At 42.3% G+C, this 19,119-nt stretch overlaps 1 protein-coding gene across 4 annotated transcripts in view; it reads left to right on the top strand.

The window, feature by feature from the left end:
- Positions 1-8,693, top strand: part of sema6e (sema domain, transmembrane domain (TM), and cytoplasmic domain, (semaphorin) 6E) — a 180,398-nt gene extending 171,705 nt beyond the window's left edge. For all 4 annotated transcript variants that reach the window (XM_034145698.1, XM_034145695.1, XM_034145696.1 and 1 more), the window contains one exon: positions 4,635-8,693. In XM_034145698.1, the coding sequence (XP_034001589.1) occupies positions 4,635-5,962 (1,328 nt within the window). In that variant the 3' untranslated portion in view covers positions 5,963-8,693. The remainder of the gene's footprint in view (positions 1-4,634) is intronic.
- The last annotated feature ends 10,426 nt before the right edge of the window (positions 8,694-19,119 follow it).

Here is a 19,119-nt window from a genome sequence, read left to right as displayed (position 1 = left end):
GCTTCTCTTGCGGCGCTGTGGAGGAGCACGAGGGTTTTTCTCCCACCGACTCGCAGCTGCTTCAGAGCGCCGAGCTTCAAAACCACGCAGAGTGACGGTCTGTCACTCAGCCATCATGTCTGCCTGTCTCTCACTCTTCCTCCCCGCCATCTTCCTCCTCCTCCTTCTTCTTCAAACCTGCTCCTTGTGCATTCACTCGTTCTCTCCCTCCGGCTTTCATCTCCACTCCTGCTCTCTTGTCTCTTGGATCTGTTCGTCCTCTCACATTCACTCTCCTCTTTATCACCACTGTGTCACTAAGGTTTATATTTCATCCCTTCATCTTCCTCTTTCCTCCCTTGGTTTCCCCCATCCCTCTCTACCATTCCTTCCCTTGCCTCCACTCATGCGACCCATCTGTCCTTTTTTTACCTTTTGGCAGACTTGGGTATCTCTATATTAAGCCTCCGCCGAGCCGAGACGATGTAGAGTCGACACAGAAATATAATGTGACTCTGAAGCTATGTAAACAACTGAAGGGAAGTTGCGGTGTGAGCACAAAGCAGCATTAATTATCGCCTCTACTTGAGGTGACACATTTCCTCTCATAAAGAAACTTGTGTCAAATTTAGAACAAAAACAATACGAGCCCAAGTCTGTCGTTTCTCTTAAAGCAGCGCAAAGAAAGTCGGTGAGTGTAGTTGGCTAGCAGGGTTGGGAGGGTTACTTTACAAATGTATTTTGTTACAATTTGTTACCTGTAAAAACATGTAATCAGGTACCAAGTCTGAGTATTCATTTCATTTTCATTTCAATCTTTATTTCAAACAGATAACAAAAAAATAACAAATAAAAAAATAACAAATGTGAAAAACAGAATACCGTATTGTTAAAATACAGTATTTATCCACATTCATGATAATATTTATATATTCAACAAAAAACAAAAAAGTCTTCATATTAATAATAATAATAAATCATATGTGTCCGAAAGGGAGCAGGAGGAAGCAAATGCTTATTCATTCCCACCCCTTACTTGATCAATGATTGTCCTTTAAATCATTATGCAAGTTATTCCTAAAGTATCAAAATATAAAAGTAATGTAATCTGATTACTTTCCAGTTACTTTTGGATTACCTCAACATCAAATGCAATGCAAATTAATATAAGAGAAACTAACTATCCATAAGATGTTTTTTAATTAAAGGTGGGGTAGGTAAGTTTGAGAAACCGGCTCGAGATACACTTTTTGTTATATTCCATGGAATGCTCTTAACATCCCGATAGCAATGAATATCTGAAGTGCTTTGACAAAAAATCCATAAAAAAATGTCATCTGTGGAAGCCGTAGTACTGTAAAAAGTCCGGCTAAAGTAACTGGATGGCCTACCTGCCTGTCAGCCTTCCATCTGTGCACAAACTTATCTCGTGCCCTCATTGGTCATGTGCGCGTTCGTGTGTGTTGGAGGAGGGGCTCTGTAAGGAAGTGGCAGATTTTCTCCGGTTGTGTATTTTCAAATTCTAGCGATCTCGAGCCGGTTTCTCAAACTTACCTACCCCACCTTTAAGTGTATTATGTCAAGACAACAGAACAATGTGACCTTAGAAAAGAGGAAACCAAGATATTTAGGATCAAAAATGATTTTATTTATAGGAAAAGCTGCCTTTCATGAAGTATATTCAGGCAGTAGCCTAACACTGAAACACATGAGCACAGACTACAGTTAAAAAAAAAAGCAGAATTAAAATCTGAGCTGACAGAAAATTCTCCGTTTTAGTTTAAAACACACAGTTAAGCTCACACACACTATTTTATGAACATATCGGTTCACCTGCTGAATTAAAAACAGAACAAATGAGGCAAAGAAAGTGAAAACCATAAAGCAGATTCAGGCAGTAGGCGTATATATTCACACTTAAAGTATTATCCTCAGAGAAGAGATAACATCTGATCCTTTTACAACAAACACTGTATGATCTTTCTAGGTTTGAGTAACACTGTAATCCTGCTAGTAATCCCCAAGTTGTACCGGGATCTGATTACGTCTTTTGTATGCAACTGTCAGGGAATACAGTTACTTTTTTAACTTACGTAATCCCTTTACATGTAATCTATTCCCCCCCTCGCCTGTCGGCCAGCACCTCCTTAGTGCCTCCGTGCTGTTTGCCAGGCTGCCGGTATGATTCACAGAGTTTTAATTTCACTGTGACCGGTGGCACCATATGTCCAGTGATTGAGTCATGCGGCCTGTTCATGAAACTTGTTGTGACAGGACGTTCGAAGGCTCTGGATTTGTTTATCTCAGCTGCGTGTTGCACCCCCCCGTCGAGGCACTTGACTCATACCCTTCAACCAGGAGGAAGCCCTGTGTAAACCTGTAGCTACAAACATGGAGGTGGGAGGGATGACTCAGAGGTACAGGGATCTCAACAAAGTGAGATGAGAGTAGCCTTTCTCAACTTATTACAAAAGCAGATCAGTTGGAACCACAAACTTTGACCCACAAAGAGATCTTTTTGCGGCCTGTGTAATGAGTCTCAAACATGATGCATCACCAGGCTCACTGCAGCATCACTTTTGATTGCCTTTCCCACTGGGATTGCAATTATGATGTATGACGTTTTAATGTGGTCATAAGTCGAGGCAATCGTAAGAATAAATGGCAAGAAATTAAGCCTTTTTAATTGGAAGCTCTATTCAAAGCGTTATTTCCAGAAAGTTTATAGTGCACCACATTATCTCTCTGAAGGGAAAGTGGTAAAACGCCAACCTCTAAAATGAATGTAGTGATACGTGACGATGAGATAATAAGCCTCTACGAGCACACCTGCTCAGAAGTATAGCTCCAGATAATAAAGAGCAAAAAGAAGTTTCACAGTACCTCGTTACCTAAATAATCAAATCTTTCTGGAAACCGTGTACATAGAGTTTGGTCAACATACGAGATAAACCCTGTTTGCAGCACATAATAATAACCTGTCAAATGAAGCTGTCATGATGAACGGAGGGGAATTACCTGTCATCCATTGTGTAGTTAGCAAAGTGTCAGGTTCCTTTTGCAACTACTCTTTGGAGATTAGATTGATATCTTGCAAGTCTCTGATCAAATGTTCCACCTCTGTAGTATTCCCTAATACTTCCCTTTAATCACATACACAGTGAGAAAGACCCTCTTACACACACTAGTCAGCTTTTATTATTGTTCACCCAGGACTTACGGTCTTAGGAGATCATGTAGGAGACCATACTCACAAATTAAATTCCACTCAAATGAAATCCTTTTGAGATGTTTGTCCCAAAATGACTATAATTGTATCACTTTTGGGTGATACAGGTCGCAACTCCATCACATAACACGTCTATGATGACCCTGTACCTTTGAAATGATGTGGACTTTTTGACCCTTCGAAACCTTTGTGTATGGTTCCCAAAAAAGTAGCTCTCCGTAAAAAGCCTTTGCTGACAACTTTGCAAACCAATGTATTGTTTTACGTAAACTGGCACAGCCAAAAACAAACATTCCCGTTTGATTATTAACTGAAATCACAATTTAAACTGAGCACACAGGTATAAACTACACACCACTGATAATGAAAAAGAATACACCCTACCATATCGCCTCATCTAGGAATTTCATGAAGCATAAACCTTTCATTCTGCCAAGTCTGGGTCACTTAATTCCCAGACTCACATTCGCTCTAATTATTCCCCCAATCTCCCCTATACTCATCCACCAATCACCATACTCCTAATCATCATCTTTCTGTACATCTCATAAACTATCATCAAGCCTGATTTAGACATCATCATTTTCCATTTTCATTCCTCAACGAAGCTTTCATTAGCCGTTAAGTTGGGCTTGTTTGGAGCACCTGCATTTTTCCCCCTCCTCAGACTAATCAGTTTCAGAAACTGTCATTAAGGGCAGAGGCAAGGGTCTGACACCACAGATGGCAGCAGCCTCGTGCAAATGAGCTCTGATTACGAGGTGGCAGGTTTCACTCCCGTTATCATCATTGCCTTTCACGCCATTAGGCATACACAGTGCCAGGGTCACATCACCCAAGGACATTTACACGGTAGATTTCCCTTACCGGCAAGTCACCTTGTGTTTTTCTTGCACAGCCTCTCCCTTCGGCTTCATTTCGAAAGAATTTGACAACCTCGTTTGAGTCTGTGTTGGCAAAGGCTCCACACTCGGTGAGATATTGGATAGAGCAGTTATTTTTGGCTCGTACATCATACCAGGTGCTCTCGCCCCTGATCCTCACATTGGAAAGCAGAGTCTGTGAAAATGACATCAGGTTCCTGCTGCTGTGCTCCCATCAATATTTAAAGCTCTTACTCATTTTATAGTTGATTTCTCACTGGCTGGGGAGCCCTTGGCCTCTGTCAATCTGAGGGGAAGCACAGGTCCTAGAAAGAAAGGCAGTATTGATCTAGTAACAGTGGAAAGAATGGAAGCCAAAAGCTTAGTTCAAACACCTTTCCCATGCTGTTTTGCACATAGTGAAGCCCCTGTAAACACAACCTGTCTGTCCCAGCTGCTACCTGACCTATATTAGCTTTTGAAAATGTCTGTGTGTCTTTTTGCTTCTAGCTCAGTCAGGAAGGCTCTAACTGAAGTACCTTTTTCTCCATCTTTTCTGTTAGGTGTGAGGCGGCCTCCAGAGCTGGATAAGACCAATCACAGTGTCCATTATACCCTCCTGATCGCCTGTGTTTTGGTGGCTTTCGTCCTTGGCGCTTTCCTATCTGGCTTCCTGGTCTCCTGCTACTGTAACCACACGGGCCACAAGACCAAGAAACTGTCGAAGGATCCCGAGGCCCCGATCCCTCACGCCCTGTCCCTCCGCAGCCTGGCCAAGCTCAATGGCCTCCTGGACAGTCAGAGCAAGGACGACAAGCTGGAGGTGTCATCTCCAAAGATCTACAACTCTTTCTTCGCCAACAGCAAGGAACATCACACACCAAGGAGAAACGGCCATCACGCAATGACGATGGGAGACCTGGTTCACCCCCAACACCACCTCCACCACTCCTCAGAGCTGTCCGGTCTGCCGACACCTGACTCAACCCCAGAACTGCCCATCAAGAGCATGAAAGCCTTCAAGAACCAGTGGGAGAAGAACCAGAACTGCAACAATGCCAAGGAACCAAAATCCCACAACGCTGGCTCCAGGCCCAGCTCAGCCCTGCTCCACCCGCAGGTCTTCCCATACTCCCATAGCCTGTCCAATGGGCAGCCACTCATGGGAGGTTATCTCCATCCAGATGAACGCAAAATCCATAATGTTGAACGAGTGCTGTCTCAGCAACCGTACCCCGGTTACTCCCAGAAGGTGATGGAGGTGACCTCGCTGGATGAGCTTCTGAAGCACATCCATGAGGCCAGCAGCAGCAAGAACTCCCAGTTAATGAGTCCATCAGGTCTGATGGCGTGCGGGGGTGGAGGTCAGCTAGCATTCGCCAACCGTATTCAACCTCAGATCCCCGAGACAGAATCGGCCCCCTACTACAGCTCGTCCACTTTACCTCGAGACAGCCTCACCCGACGCATGGATGTTCCTCCAGACATCCCCTCTCACCACCAGTCCACCCTGGAGAGGAGGCACTCCTCCCAGAGGCACTCGCTGATTGCTGCAGCCGCTAAGATGCCAAATGGAGTCGGAGCAGGAGGGGGTGGAGGAGGAATGATACCTCGCCAGCACAGCTTCAGCCAACGAAACTGTGGGCCCCATCAGCCGCCTCCCCTCCTGGCCCGGATGAACTCGACGGGCAGCGCCTGCGAGGTTCACTACCCCCTCATTCCCAACGGGTACCTGACACGCCAGCACAGCTACAACGGAGAGCAGCCGGAGGTCCAGCACAGGGGCGCTATCGTCCGCCGGGCCTCCTCTCTCAAACCCGACGTCCCTCCAAAGCCCTTGTTCATACCTGCCACGTCCCCCGTTAACGAACAGGGAAAGTACAACTACTGAGGAGGCACACTCCTGGACTAGAGAGGGAGTCTCCCTCATTGTGTCTTCATAAAGGAACTTCTCTTTGAAGAAATGCAGTGGGTTCGAGGTTGCAGACCTTCAAGAAAAGTCGTGTGGCAGCCAGTGTCACTGTGGACGAAAGCCTCAACCAAACGTGTTTTCCCCTCTTCTTTTTGTCCAACGAATATCTTTGTACCATATTGGTATTGCTCAGCTACTTGCTTATTATAGAACTGCTGACTCAGGTGACGTGACGCCACCTCCTTATATTAGGCTGCCAATGTCCTCAGTGTGGATTTACAATGCAACTTAGTTTTTGGACGTGTTGATGTCAGAACAACTTGACACATCAGTCATCTTGAAGACTTAAAAGCCAGAGGCTCCTGCGATGCTTAGATTCATGCTTTTGCTTAACCTTTTCTGATGTAGTGTTGGTAACCAGTCCCCACCCGCCCCACCCTCGAATGTGTTTATATTATGCATGTGTGTGTATATATATGTGTGTTTATATCCACACCGTATATGTATACATATACATATGCAGTATATGTAACCTGTGGTGAAAAGTCAGCGAACTCCCCTGAAAGTAGTTATGTCTCTGCCTTACTATACTCTTTCATCTTTGGGCATATCAAACGATCCCCCCCCCACCCCCTAAGGAAGATCTTAGGGACACCAAATCATGCACTTCATAGATTATACATTGTCAGTTGGCTGAACACTGAACCATATGTGTTCATGTTGAAAAGAGAAAGGAAAAACTTCAACAAAGCAGCTATACTCGTCTTTTCTCTCTTTTCTTTTCCCGCCCCAGCAGATGTCAGATCAGAAGTGACGCAATCGGTTCCATTTAAGTTCCTCGAGATTGTTTCTATGAGATTGGTGCTCCACACATCCAGTGGGTCTAACATCCTCTGAAAAGGAAATAAACAAAACTGAATACTGACATGTCTTGGACCCAAAGAGGACAAAGTCAGAAACGCCATGCCATCTGGCAGTATGAGAATGAAAAAAACGGACTGCAGTTATCATAATTATTAACTTTGTGGCTATTGGTTGTAAATAAAGGAATAATTACTAGCCAAATTTTAACTGTATGTGTAAATGTGTGCCTTATTTAATAATAGTGTGTGACATGGGGGTAGGGGTTAATGCAAGGGGCTCAGACGGCTACTATGCTACAGTATATTGTAGGTGTTTCATTTCCTATGGTCGTCAGTATGTGTCATATCTATTGTATATTTGAAGAGTTTCATTCCAGAATGAGATATTGTCATTAAAATCTGCACCCATTCAGTTAACTAGAATTATGATTGTAACACTCACTAATGAAGCATATGTTGTATTATATATAGTATATTGAGCCCTTTTTCTTCACAATTATGTCATTTGGAAAAATATGATGATATATTATTTTCAAAATGGATACAGTGTTTTGGAATGAAACCCTTCAATTCTCTTTGTTTCCGTTTCATTTTTTATTTTGAATCCCAGAAGTGTGAGCCTACAGATTGTTTTGGGAGTGTTTGGCAAAGCAAGTACCCACAGCCTGAGACTGCAGACGTTCAGGTTTGACTGCCTCCATAATATGTCACTTTTTCACCGGGTGTCACTTTCCCCTATAGGTGCCATTGTTCACTTTTGTTTGTTTTTTAGAAGTAGCATTAGCATCGCTTGGGTTTTTTTTTTTTTTAAAGGAGCAGCTCACAGTTCCTCTTAAGTTATCTCCTACCGACCTGTAGCTATTGTAGAAGTCATTTAAATAAGGCTGATAATGGATGGAGCAACTATGTGCCATTTTGTCCAATGCTTAATGTAAAAAAAGAAAGAAAAAAGGTTATACTATATTGCTAAAGAATAGATGCAGGATGTATGCATGAAACTGGACTTCTACGATGGTTACGGCTGTAGATTTTGACTTGTGTCACCGGGTGTCAGCTGCAACAATATTGAAATAAAATTAAAAAAACAGTAGTGGAGATTTTAGGAAATTAGTAGAAACTTGGAGAAGTGCAATGAACTCTGATCCGACAAGCTGAGATTGTCTCTTGGATCGATCGAATGGTGGGACTGGTTCCAGGCGGCACTGCGTCTGAAACATCACGACTTCAACACTGAACGCTTTTCAGCAGAGTCACGTGGGCCACGGTCGACTGGCTCCGTGATCAATTCTGTGAAAACAACCGCGTTATTTACTGTATCTGAGAGTGGTGTTTTATTGATTGAAATGTCCCAGAGCTCATTTGGCCCCAATATAAAGTTTACAACTCCAACTCGAGCAAATGAAGGAACATACGGCCGCCGACCACTTTTGTTAAAAGGAAGAAAGAAAAAAAAAGATTTGGATATGAACGTGCAGCAGAGCATTAAATAGCTTTCCGAACAAATACATACAAAACATCCAAGTTGATTGAGGGTCGTGACCGTAATGGTTCATAAGAGGAATTGTGGCAGCTACAGTGTTTGATGAGTGGAAGTGTGTTATCTTTCTCTGCCGCTGACAGATTGTAAAGGAGACGGAGCGGTCTCGCCTCTTAAAGCTCTTTCAGTGTTTGATTTGGTGTAAATACATTCTATCTGGGCGGGGTCTCATTGATTCAGTATTATGTTTTACTTTTCTCTGTTTCATTTCAAGGCTATGCCCCTTGAATAACTATGAATTTGGTCTCACAGAAATACCATTGTATGTCTCTTATACTAGGAATAAAAATGAAAATATGATGCAAGCGTGTCACTGGTGAATGTGTTGAAATATGTCAGAGCACTATGGGTGATGCATGAACAATAGATTGAAGATGAGAGTTTGGTTGTTATACAGTTTCTTTTGTCGGCTGTTTCAACTCAGAGTTCAAAAACAATACCCTCATTGAAAGTGATGTATTCATTGATGCAGTTTTAGAACTTCTTTTGAAAGATATCTTAAAGGAAATACTCCAGCATTTTGGGAAATGCACCACTTTGCTGTCTCACTGGGAGTTGCATTAAAAGATCAGTATTAATTAAATCTGAGGGAGATCCAAGGAGTGTTTAGCCGAGCTTGCACAGTGCGGGGAAAGCATCAATTACAACGGCAGTCTTCAGAGGGGGGGCATTGAGCCTGAGACCACAGCCTGAGGGGAAGAGCTCTGCAGACTCGGATAAGAAACTAAAAGGTGAGCTTTTATGCTGTGTAAGATGAATTCACACACATTTGTCTTTCATTTATAAAGTGAGTTTGGTCAAGTTGTTCCACAAAGAGCAGCACAAAGACTCTACAGTATTATCCAATCCAACTTTATTTATATAGCACATTTAAAAACAACAGAGATGACCAAAGTGCTGTACATCAATACAAAAAGCAGCATAATCACATTTAGACAAGAAACTAATGTCAAAGCACGAGACAATAAAACCATACTGATAGCCACAGACGGAAAAACTCTCATACATGATGTGAAAACATTTTAAAACAACAAAATAGTATTAGTATTAACCATGGTAAATGTACTTAGGGGTAACCGTATTTCCCATGGAATTAAATAAATGATTAGGATTAAACCTTCAGGACTGGTTTCCCTGTAGTGGAAGCCAGTTTTGTCTCTTCTTAATCAACATGTGTCCCCTATTCATCATGTCTCTTCATCAACATGTGTCCCCTCTTCATCATGTCTCTTCTACATCAACATGTGTCCCCTCTTCTCCATGTCTCTTCTACATCATGTGTCCCCTCTTCTTCATGTCTCTTCTACATCAACATGTGTCCCCTCTTCTTCATGTCTCTTCTACATCATGTGTCCCCTCTTCTCCATGTCTCTTCTACATCAACATGTGTCCCCTCTTCTTCATGTCTCTTCTACATCAACATGTGTCCCCTCTTCTCCATGTCTCTTCTACATCAACATGTGTCCCCTCTTCTCCATGTCTCTTCTACATCATGTGTCCCCTCTTCTTCATGTCTCTTCTACATCATGTGTCCCCTCTTCTCCATGTCTCTTCTACATCAACATGTGTCCCCTCTTCTCCATGTCTCTTCTACATCATGTGTCCCCTCTTCTTCATGTCTCTTCTACATCATGTGTCCCCTCTTCTTCATGTCTCTTCTACATCATGTGTCCCCTCTTCTCCATGTCTCTTCTACATCAACATGTGTCCCCTCTTCTTCATGTCTCTTCTACATCAACATGTGTCCCCTCTTCTTCATGTCTCTTCTACATCAACATGTGTCCCCTCTTCTCCATGTCTCTTCTACATCAACATGTGTCCCCTCTTCTTCATGTCTCTTCTTCAACATGTGTCCCCTCTTCTTCATGTCTCTTCTACATCAACATGTGTCCCCTCTTCTCCATGTCTCTTCTACATCATGTGTCCCCTCTTCTTCATGTCTCTTCTACATCATGTGTCCCCTCTTCTTCATGTCTCTTCTACATCAACATGTGTCCCCTCTTCTTCATGTCTCTTCTACATCAACATGTGTCCCCTCTGTGTAAAGAGATTCTGAAAGTTTCAGGAACAAAGATTCTCTCTCTTTTTGTCCTGATCCATTTATATAAAAACCTGTCTGAAAATGAGCTGATCAGATTTTGGCCACTTAATGATGTCATGACGATAACGGTTTCGGCTTGTGTAACCATTAGCCAATCACCAACCAAGGTAACCCCCCCCCCCCCCCCCCCCCCCCCCCCCCCCCCCCCCCCCCCCCCCCCCCCCCCCCCCCCCCCCCCCGGAGGAGAATGGAGGAACAGGCTAACAGGTGTGCAGGTGTGCGTCATATGAGAGGCCCCGCCTTAAATGGAGCGCGATTTCCACCAAAGATTTGGAAATTGGTCCGTGCGCAAAGCATTGTGGGGATTTTAAGACCGCGGAGGATACACATGTGCAGCCTCGAAATTTCCCGCTACGAAGTATGCCGGCCCCGGTAGAATTCCAAGTATGCTGGACATTGGAACAGTCCTTCGGCGGCACTCGATGACGTAGTATGCTTGAAATAGTGGCTCTGGAGCAGCCTTCCTCGACATTGAGAAACACCCAGAGAATCAGCACTTTTGAAACAGCGCTGAAACAGAGGGGATTATGGGATGCTGCAATGATCTGTTTCAGAGACATGTTCTGTATATATCTGAGACCTATAATATATTGATGAAAAACAGTATAATAGGGGACCTTTAAAACTGATTTTTGAAAAGGAAAAAGTAAATGTGTTGTTTTATCATATTGATCCAATGGTACCTGCTTCCTCTACTGAAGGTAACATGTATATTTGTTCTATTTCCAAACCTTTTTTCTATCATTGAGTATAGGTAACGCTTATTTTAGTTTCTTGCAGTTTCCTTTTTATATTTTATTGCGAAGAACTATTTAATTGGACATGGGACAGTGTTCACTTGGTGCTCTTAAAATATACTTAGTACATTTAAAACCTACATGTAGTGTCCTTCATTCACAAAAACATTTACAATGATAAAGACATGATCAACAAACATCAGGTTTAAAATGGAGCAGCTTTTGCAGAACGTTGCGTCTGTTTTTTCTAATAATTAGTAGGAAATGTATTTATTTTTTCTATAAAAGTTAATAAATTGTAACTGAAATGTTGAGTATTGAGCAGCAGGTGTTATTTTGTCCGCCCACTCTACAACCTGCAGCGAGAAGTCATGTTACTCCCCTGCACATAATGTTCCTCCAGCACACAACAAACACACATACACACACATGCACACACATACACACACACAATACACAACACACAACATACAACACACAGCACAGCGGATATAAAATAATAACGGCATGTGAACATTGGCATACCTGTAGCAATAGAAAAAAGAGCCCAGTTCTCCATACTTGTTCCCTCTATATTTTAGCACCTTGCTGTTTTTCTTTTATAACAGCAACCATATAGAAGTAATTGCTATAATTCAGACCGATGTATAGCATATGATGGATGGGAACATGTTCGTGCTTACAGAGAGCTCTTAAAATGTTTGTGTGGAGAACTGTATGCGCTTTTACACCGCTTCCTTTCTGCAGGAACATGTCGTCATAGAGGAAACATTTTTTGATTGGTTTTCTGAGGAACTCCAGTACAATCAGTATTTTATTTGTACTTTTCCATCACCTCACAACAGGGTAATTTGTGGCTTTCTCTCCAGTCTGAACAAACAATGCTCGGGAGTGTTTACAATCTGAGTTTAAGCGCTGAGTGGCTCTGCCTAATAGACTCCCCACAGGCTGTTACATCAGAGATAATAAACAGTCATGGTGTGAAGGACCCCCGACAGCGAGCAAACAGGAGGGGCCGGGGCCTGCTGAGAGACATTGTGCAAGAGCATTTCATCAAGAACTGTACTGAAGTTAAAGAATGTGGTACTATTGAATATGTCCATGCTTCATACTCCTACGATGTGTTAGAACCTAAACACTAACTACGATACATTTATTTGACGAAATGAGTTACTAATTACAAAATAACTAAATTAAATTGGCTAATGAATTACTATGATGCTATTATGGACTAAGATACATAACAGTATAAAAAGTGACCTCTATTTATCGAAGCTGTTTCAAATGATGCCCACATTAATGGATAGCTAATTATAACAGTCATTTAATAAATTGATCATCCTGCATATTGAGTACTTTTAGTTTGTGTACTTTAAGAACATGGTAATGCTCACACCTTTGTGCTTTTATTTAAATTAAAAGAGGACCTAAGGGTAATTTTCAACTGTGGTATTACTACTTATATTTTAAAGAGGCCATATAATGCTAATGTTCAGGTGTATATCAGTATGTAGTGTCTCTACTGGGACATGTCTCCACGCTTTAATGTTCAAAAAGCTCTTTCATTTTCTCATACTGCCTGTGCTGCAGCACCTCTAAGAAAGATAGGTTTTATTCCCCCAGTTTTCTGACTCGTGGATAACGTCTATCATATTTTCATCATCTCATCTTTCAATGCTGAGAGCATCACTAACAACCTTTTTTTACCCCCACATTGCACACAAGGCAGACATCTCACATATTTTAAAAGATGAGTGGATATAACCAAAAGTACCTGCATGGTCTTCAGGTAAATGAGAAACTAAAAAAAATCATTTCTGGGTGAAGCGCCCCTGAACTGTAAGAAACCAATTTAAGGAAGATAGACCACGGGGGATTTTCACGGAAACCACAGACTGCATCAAAAGGGTTGAAAACACATATTTTTAATCATGCTCACATTGTGTCCCCAGCTGTACTCGCCACAGGTGCCTGCCGTCTGAATACAGAGTGTGCAGTTTGATTATCAATGTAAAGAGCCTGCAGCAGACACTGAGCCACCAGAGCATCTTTACTGCAAATTCAAGGAAGTCAGTGAGCCATACCTTACTGTAATGTCCCTCAATTTAACGTCGTGTCCTCCTGTAAATGCATTACCGCTGAATTGTTCTCGGATAAACCTATTCAGGGTCTTAAGCGAAATTATGTTTTCCTCTAAATATATACAGTGAAAGGACTCTGACGGGTGGCTTGACCTTTTAGCCAAAACAGTTCTCCTAATGAGATGCTATAGATTAGTTTATGCAATTATCCTAACCGCAGTCTATTAGATAATTGTGTGTGTGTGTGTGTGTGTGTGTGTGTGTGTGTGTGTGTGTGTGTGTGTGTGTGTGTGTGTGTGTGTGTGTGTGTGTGTGTGTGTGTGTGTGTGTGTGTGTGTGTGTGTGTGTGTGTGCTGTGTGTGTGTGTGTGTGTGTGTGTGTGTGTGTGTGTGTGTGTGTGTGTGTGTGTGTGTGTGTGTGTGTGTGTGTGTGTTGTGTGTGTGTGTGTGTGTGTGTGTGTGTGTGTGTGTGTGTGTGTGTGTGTGTGTGTGTGTGTGTGTGTGTGTGTGTGTGTGTGTGTGTGTCACAGGGAGGGAGGACAGGAGATGGAGGTGTGTGTTGGAGATGTGCTGCAGTCGCACAGAGGTCTGCGTGTTTCCATTCACATTCTGCTGAGGATGAATGGCTGCTGATGGAAATGAGCTTCTGCTGGAGTCAATATTTGACTCTTGTCAATAAGAACGATCACTGCACCAGGAAATGTCACTTCACTGGTGTGTTGCTTAAGTAATTGGGTTCATTAAAGTAGAAGCAAATCAATTACAGCGATATGCTCTGTTCAACATGTTCTGCTTATCGAGTGACTCTCTGTTCGATGGTTCTGGACTGAAGCTGGTCTTGATCGAGGTTAAGTGAGTAAGGTATGATAACATCCAAAAGTATAAGATTTAGAAGGAATGTGATTCATATCAAGCAAGGTATCAACCTCTTTGTAACGTTTAATTCACAGTTGAACTGTGTGATACCTTTGGGGACTTTCTAGTGCAAAAAAATACTTTACTTTATTTACTTTTTGAAAAATAAAGAAATGGTCCCAACACGAATAGAGAGGCGAAGTCCCGCCCATCTACTTCCGCCCCATGGGACCTTATTTCGGAAAAATTATGTATTGAAGTCAATGGGGAGAGAAAGATTATCTTTCGATCCCGTTTGAATTGTGCCACGAATTACACATATGATGTTTGGCAATCTTAACAAATAATTTCCATGTGAAAAAAGTCACAGTTTGTGGGAAAACTGTTGAAATATAAGACTATGAAAAATACGCAACTAGAAAGACTACAAATCCCAGCTGTCTGGAGTTGCAGAAAAAATGAATGCATGTTAATGGAATATCTAGTAGCTTTAAAATAGCTTGTTAAATATAATATATATACTCATTAAGTCAGACTTTATTCACCTATTGTGTCTAATTTCCAGTTCAGCACTTTTTCCACAAAGGCATAACCACCTCAAGCTAGCATAAAAAAACATGAGATTTTGACGTTTCCACAGTTTTTCATACGACATGCAAAACAAATAGGACATGTTTTTATCAATGACTGTTCTATACAGTAGACAAAGATTGTGATATAACGATTGAGCCATCACGATGATGAAAGGTTTCCACTGTTTCTGTGTAGTTCTTTTTTTATTTCCCCAGGAGGACCTTCCTTCATTGTTGACTGAAACCTCCAGCCTGGTTCAAGATGACGCAACTCCTAAGTAAGTCTGACCTCTTTTTCCTTTCTATGTTTTGTTTGAGTGAAAATTCGAGTAGTGAAATCCACTCTGTAAACTTCTTCTACGAAATATTTTCATCTTTAATCCAATTATTGGTTTTGACCTCGTCTGCACTTTAGACGTCTGAAAAAAAAAAAGAAAAGCAGCTGAGAAAACATATCAGTTTGATTGACAGAGAAAAAAACATTTTTCAATTACAGTACACGGTCCCCTACCTCCTTTAATCTGTCTGAATGGCGACTCTGTGGATTTTGCACCCCTTTATAAATGGGTTTCTGTGTTGTCAGCCGTTCCTGTGTGACCTCCCACACCTTCACCTTCTAAAGAAAGGAGTGCAAATCTACAGAGGAATCATGGTATGCACCTCCAAATGACTTTTTATTCCCAACATCTGCAGCCTGGCAGCAGCACGCTGACAGCTGGCATCACAATTCATTATGTCTCTGCAAGAAAAGGCTGCGAAGGTCCAGAGAGGAGTTCACACCATATTTTACTATCGGGACCTGTCAGTGAAATAACTGCCGGCTCTGACAAGTTGCCAGGGAGTTTTCTTATTTTCTTTGTATTCTTCTCTGCTATAAAACCAGGCAGATGTTTTGAAAACACTGATCCTGGTTTCAGGACACGTGTACGGCTGCGTGTCCCTGACTGGAAGTCACGCTCCCGCCCTCCGTCGGTGTTTCATGGGTTTTTCCAAGGCCTCTCGATATTCTCTCATTCATCACTGTCACCGCTTCAAAGTGAAAAACCTTTTTGCTATTCGGCTAAACACTGAGGCTGTGCTGGATCCAGAACACTGGTCACACTCCTAATGTAGCCTCCTGTGCTTTTAAAGGTTTCATTGTATTATTATAGGGATGAAGTGTAACATGTCTACATGTCTAAAACATATTAGATTAGTTATATAGTGTAGATACATCTTGTACTTACATCATCCCAAATGTTTCTGTGATTCCAGAAGTTTTCAAACCTAAAGAAATCTGTAATTTAAATCAATGAAGGTCCTGTTTGTGTGTAGTTTTTCTGTAATGACTTGACTTCCTTTCCAGTTTTAAGCCACGTTTTTCAGATATACTTTTAGACCAGTCCCGTCGTCGCTTGCTTCAATAAATAATCTTAATGAACTAGAAGCAAACCATCCTGCTTTCGCACAGCAGAAGGATTGCATAGTTAGCTTAGCTTCTCACCTGTTATCAAATCAAATCAAATCAAGTTTTATTTATATAGCACATTTTTAAAACGATTTTTGGTCGAGCCAAAGTGCTGTATAATAATTACCTTACAGTAAGGACACTATACAGCAAATACAACAGCACAGTTTGTGCAGAATATCAGTATGAGAAAACGACACCCTCTGTCCTTAGACCCTCACATCGTACAAGGAAAAACTTCCAGAGAAAAAACCCACAATTTAAAGGGAAAAATGGGAGAAACCTCAGGGAGAGCAACAGAGGAGGGATCCCTCTCCCAGGACGGACAGACCTGCAATAGATGCCGTGTGTAAATCAAAGAGATAATACATTTTACAGCGTAGGTAGACCGAATGTTTGGAAATGCATGTGTCTATAATAAGAAGATGAATCCACGAAGATGTCAAGAACAATCCTGTGGGAGCCATCAGGGAAGTAGTATGACGAGACCCAGGCAGGACCGCAGAGACAGGCCCATTGTTAACATTAGGGAGAAGCTAATCATGCTAAAGGGTTACGCCACGGCTTTCCCCACTGACATCTGGGGAAAGACACAGAGGATGCAGGATGTAGACCAAAGACTAAGAAGGAGAGCTGGGTCCAGATTTAAGGACAAATTGAAATATATGCCGTTCCCATCCCCCCTCATCATGGACAAAGTAAGATAACTTGCTAATGGTCTCGAGGAGCTAACAGCATTAGCTAGAAGTAAATTGGAATATCTGAAGTGTAGATGAATGTGCTTTACGGAAACAAAGCTGCACCAGGACATTTCTGACAACAAGGTTTCCATCAACACAGTTTTGAACGTTTCCCCTGATGGCTTCTGGACCGTGTAATTTGTAATGTGCAAAAGTGCCAATTTATGACACGTGTTGTACTGTGTGCACATTTGCATATTAGTTAATATACTAATGCTAAAAACCCAGGTAATCTGATGTATTTACCTGTAGCAGAATATAGTTAACCTTTTATTTAATCCTAGTAACGTGATAGCTACTGCTCAATGTTGTTACTCCCCGAGTCTCTCCTGAATATCAGCTTTGTAGTTTTCATCCAACATGGCATCTCAGATCAGAGAACAGTTTCTGTGTTTTAATTTTTAAACTGAGGGACTGAAGTCTTTACAGTACCTCGGTGCTCTGTGGCGTCTCGGGATCATTTGCAAAGTCTGCATTTCCTCTCGCCCCCAAGACTAAAATGAAAGTATCTGAGAAAGTGCCTCATCAAAGCGGGCATTAATTTGAGCTTGTTAAACACCGGCACGACTTTCATCTCATTTTGTGACAGCAACGTCTTGCTGAAGTTGACAGTAAAGGAAGTTTTCAGTTACAGTCAGCAGCTGGATCTCTCCCCCTGTCAGGATGGATTGTGAAGAAGGGTGAAGGAGCCGGGCAGGATTTTTCAGAAGTCCCTTTTTTATAATTAACTTTCCGAGGCTTTGAAGCACCGCCACTTCTGAGAGGAGGAAGTACGTTAACGTGTCTACATTCGCCCTCTGAGATGGGCCGTCATGGTGTCTTTCTCCAAGGTTGCATGGCCTGCGGTCTTGATGGTTGTTATCACTAGTCCAATGTAACAAAGTACATTTCCACAGGTAGTGTATGGTATCTGTAATACCACAACTTTTCTGCATATTATTCTGCTTATTACACAGCTACCTACTTAATAAACCAACAACTTGATGCTGATTGTATTGACTTAAAGAGGTAAATAATCCGTTTCATGACGTACCAACGGCTAGAATTGCGGTGACAGCAACGTAACTTAAAATGACGGCAGCACTGATCAAGGTTTTCTGTAACTGTCCAAATCCTTCCACATTTTCTTTACAGTCTTTAAACACTGACAGAGCCCATACCGTGGGTGTTTCTCAATCGCGAGTACGCTTGCTTGGTAGCACATGTCTGCTGAGCATCTTGCTTCAGAAGCGAGTCAAGAATACTTCCTGACATTCGGAAAACAAAGAGTGGAACACGCTAGCAAGTGTGCAGGTGTGCGTCATATGAGAGGCCCCGCCTTACATCTTCCGCCACAGATTTGGGGAAATTGGTCCGTGCGCAAAGCATTGTGGGGATTTTAAGACCGCGGAGTCTACTCATGTGCAGCCTCGATATTTCTCCAAACGGAGTACGCCGGGCTCGGTAGATTTCCAAGTATGCTGGAGATTGGAACAGTACTTCGGCGGCACTCGATGACGTAGTATGCTTGAAATAGTGGCTCTGAAGCAGCTTTACTCGCGATTGAGAAACACCCAGTGTTCCTGTGTTTACTTCCTGTCTGTCTTCTTCTGCTGTTCCCTTTAGTGGGTGTTTCTCAATGTCGAGGACGCTTCCTTGGTAGGACATGTCCCTCCGAGTCAGGTCCTTCAGAAGCGAGGCAAGAATCCTTCCTAGCCTTGGAAAACGAAGAGTCTACTCATGTGCAGCCTTGAAATTTCCCGCTACGAAGTACGCCGGCCTCGGTAGAATTCCAAGTATGCTGGACATTGGAACAGTCCTTCGGCGGCACTCGATGACGTAGTATGCTTGAAATAGTGGCTCTGGAGCAGCCTTCCTGGACATTGAGAAACACCCACAGTTTGCTTCATGTCTGTCTTCTTCTGCTGTTCCCTTTAGTGTTTGCTTCCTGTCTGTCTTCTTCTGCTGTTCCCTTTAGTGTTTGCTTCATGTCTGTCTTCTTCTGCTGTTCCCTTTAGTGTTTGCTTCATGTCTGTCTTCTTCTTCTCTGATGTCCAGCTCTCTGTATTTTAACCTCTTTGTTGTCTCTTTCCTTTTTTTTACTGAGACACTGTTTAGCCATCTTGAATGCAAAGTGTCACGCTCTCCTCAATTTCAAACTTGAAATTCAAAAAGTACTCCATGGTGTTTTCTGATGGAGGAAAACTCATATATTATTGTCCACA

The sequence above is a fragment of the Trematomus bernacchii genome, unplaced genomic scaffold, assembly GCF_902827165.1.
Source record: "Trematomus bernacchii unplaced genomic scaffold, fTreBer1.1, whole genome shotgun sequence".
Classification (NCBI taxonomy): domain Eukaryota; kingdom Metazoa; phylum Chordata; class Actinopteri; order Perciformes; family Nototheniidae; genus Trematomus; species Trematomus bernacchii.
Note: the sequence above shows the minus strand (reverse complement) of the source record. Positions and strands in the feature narration are given on the sequence as shown.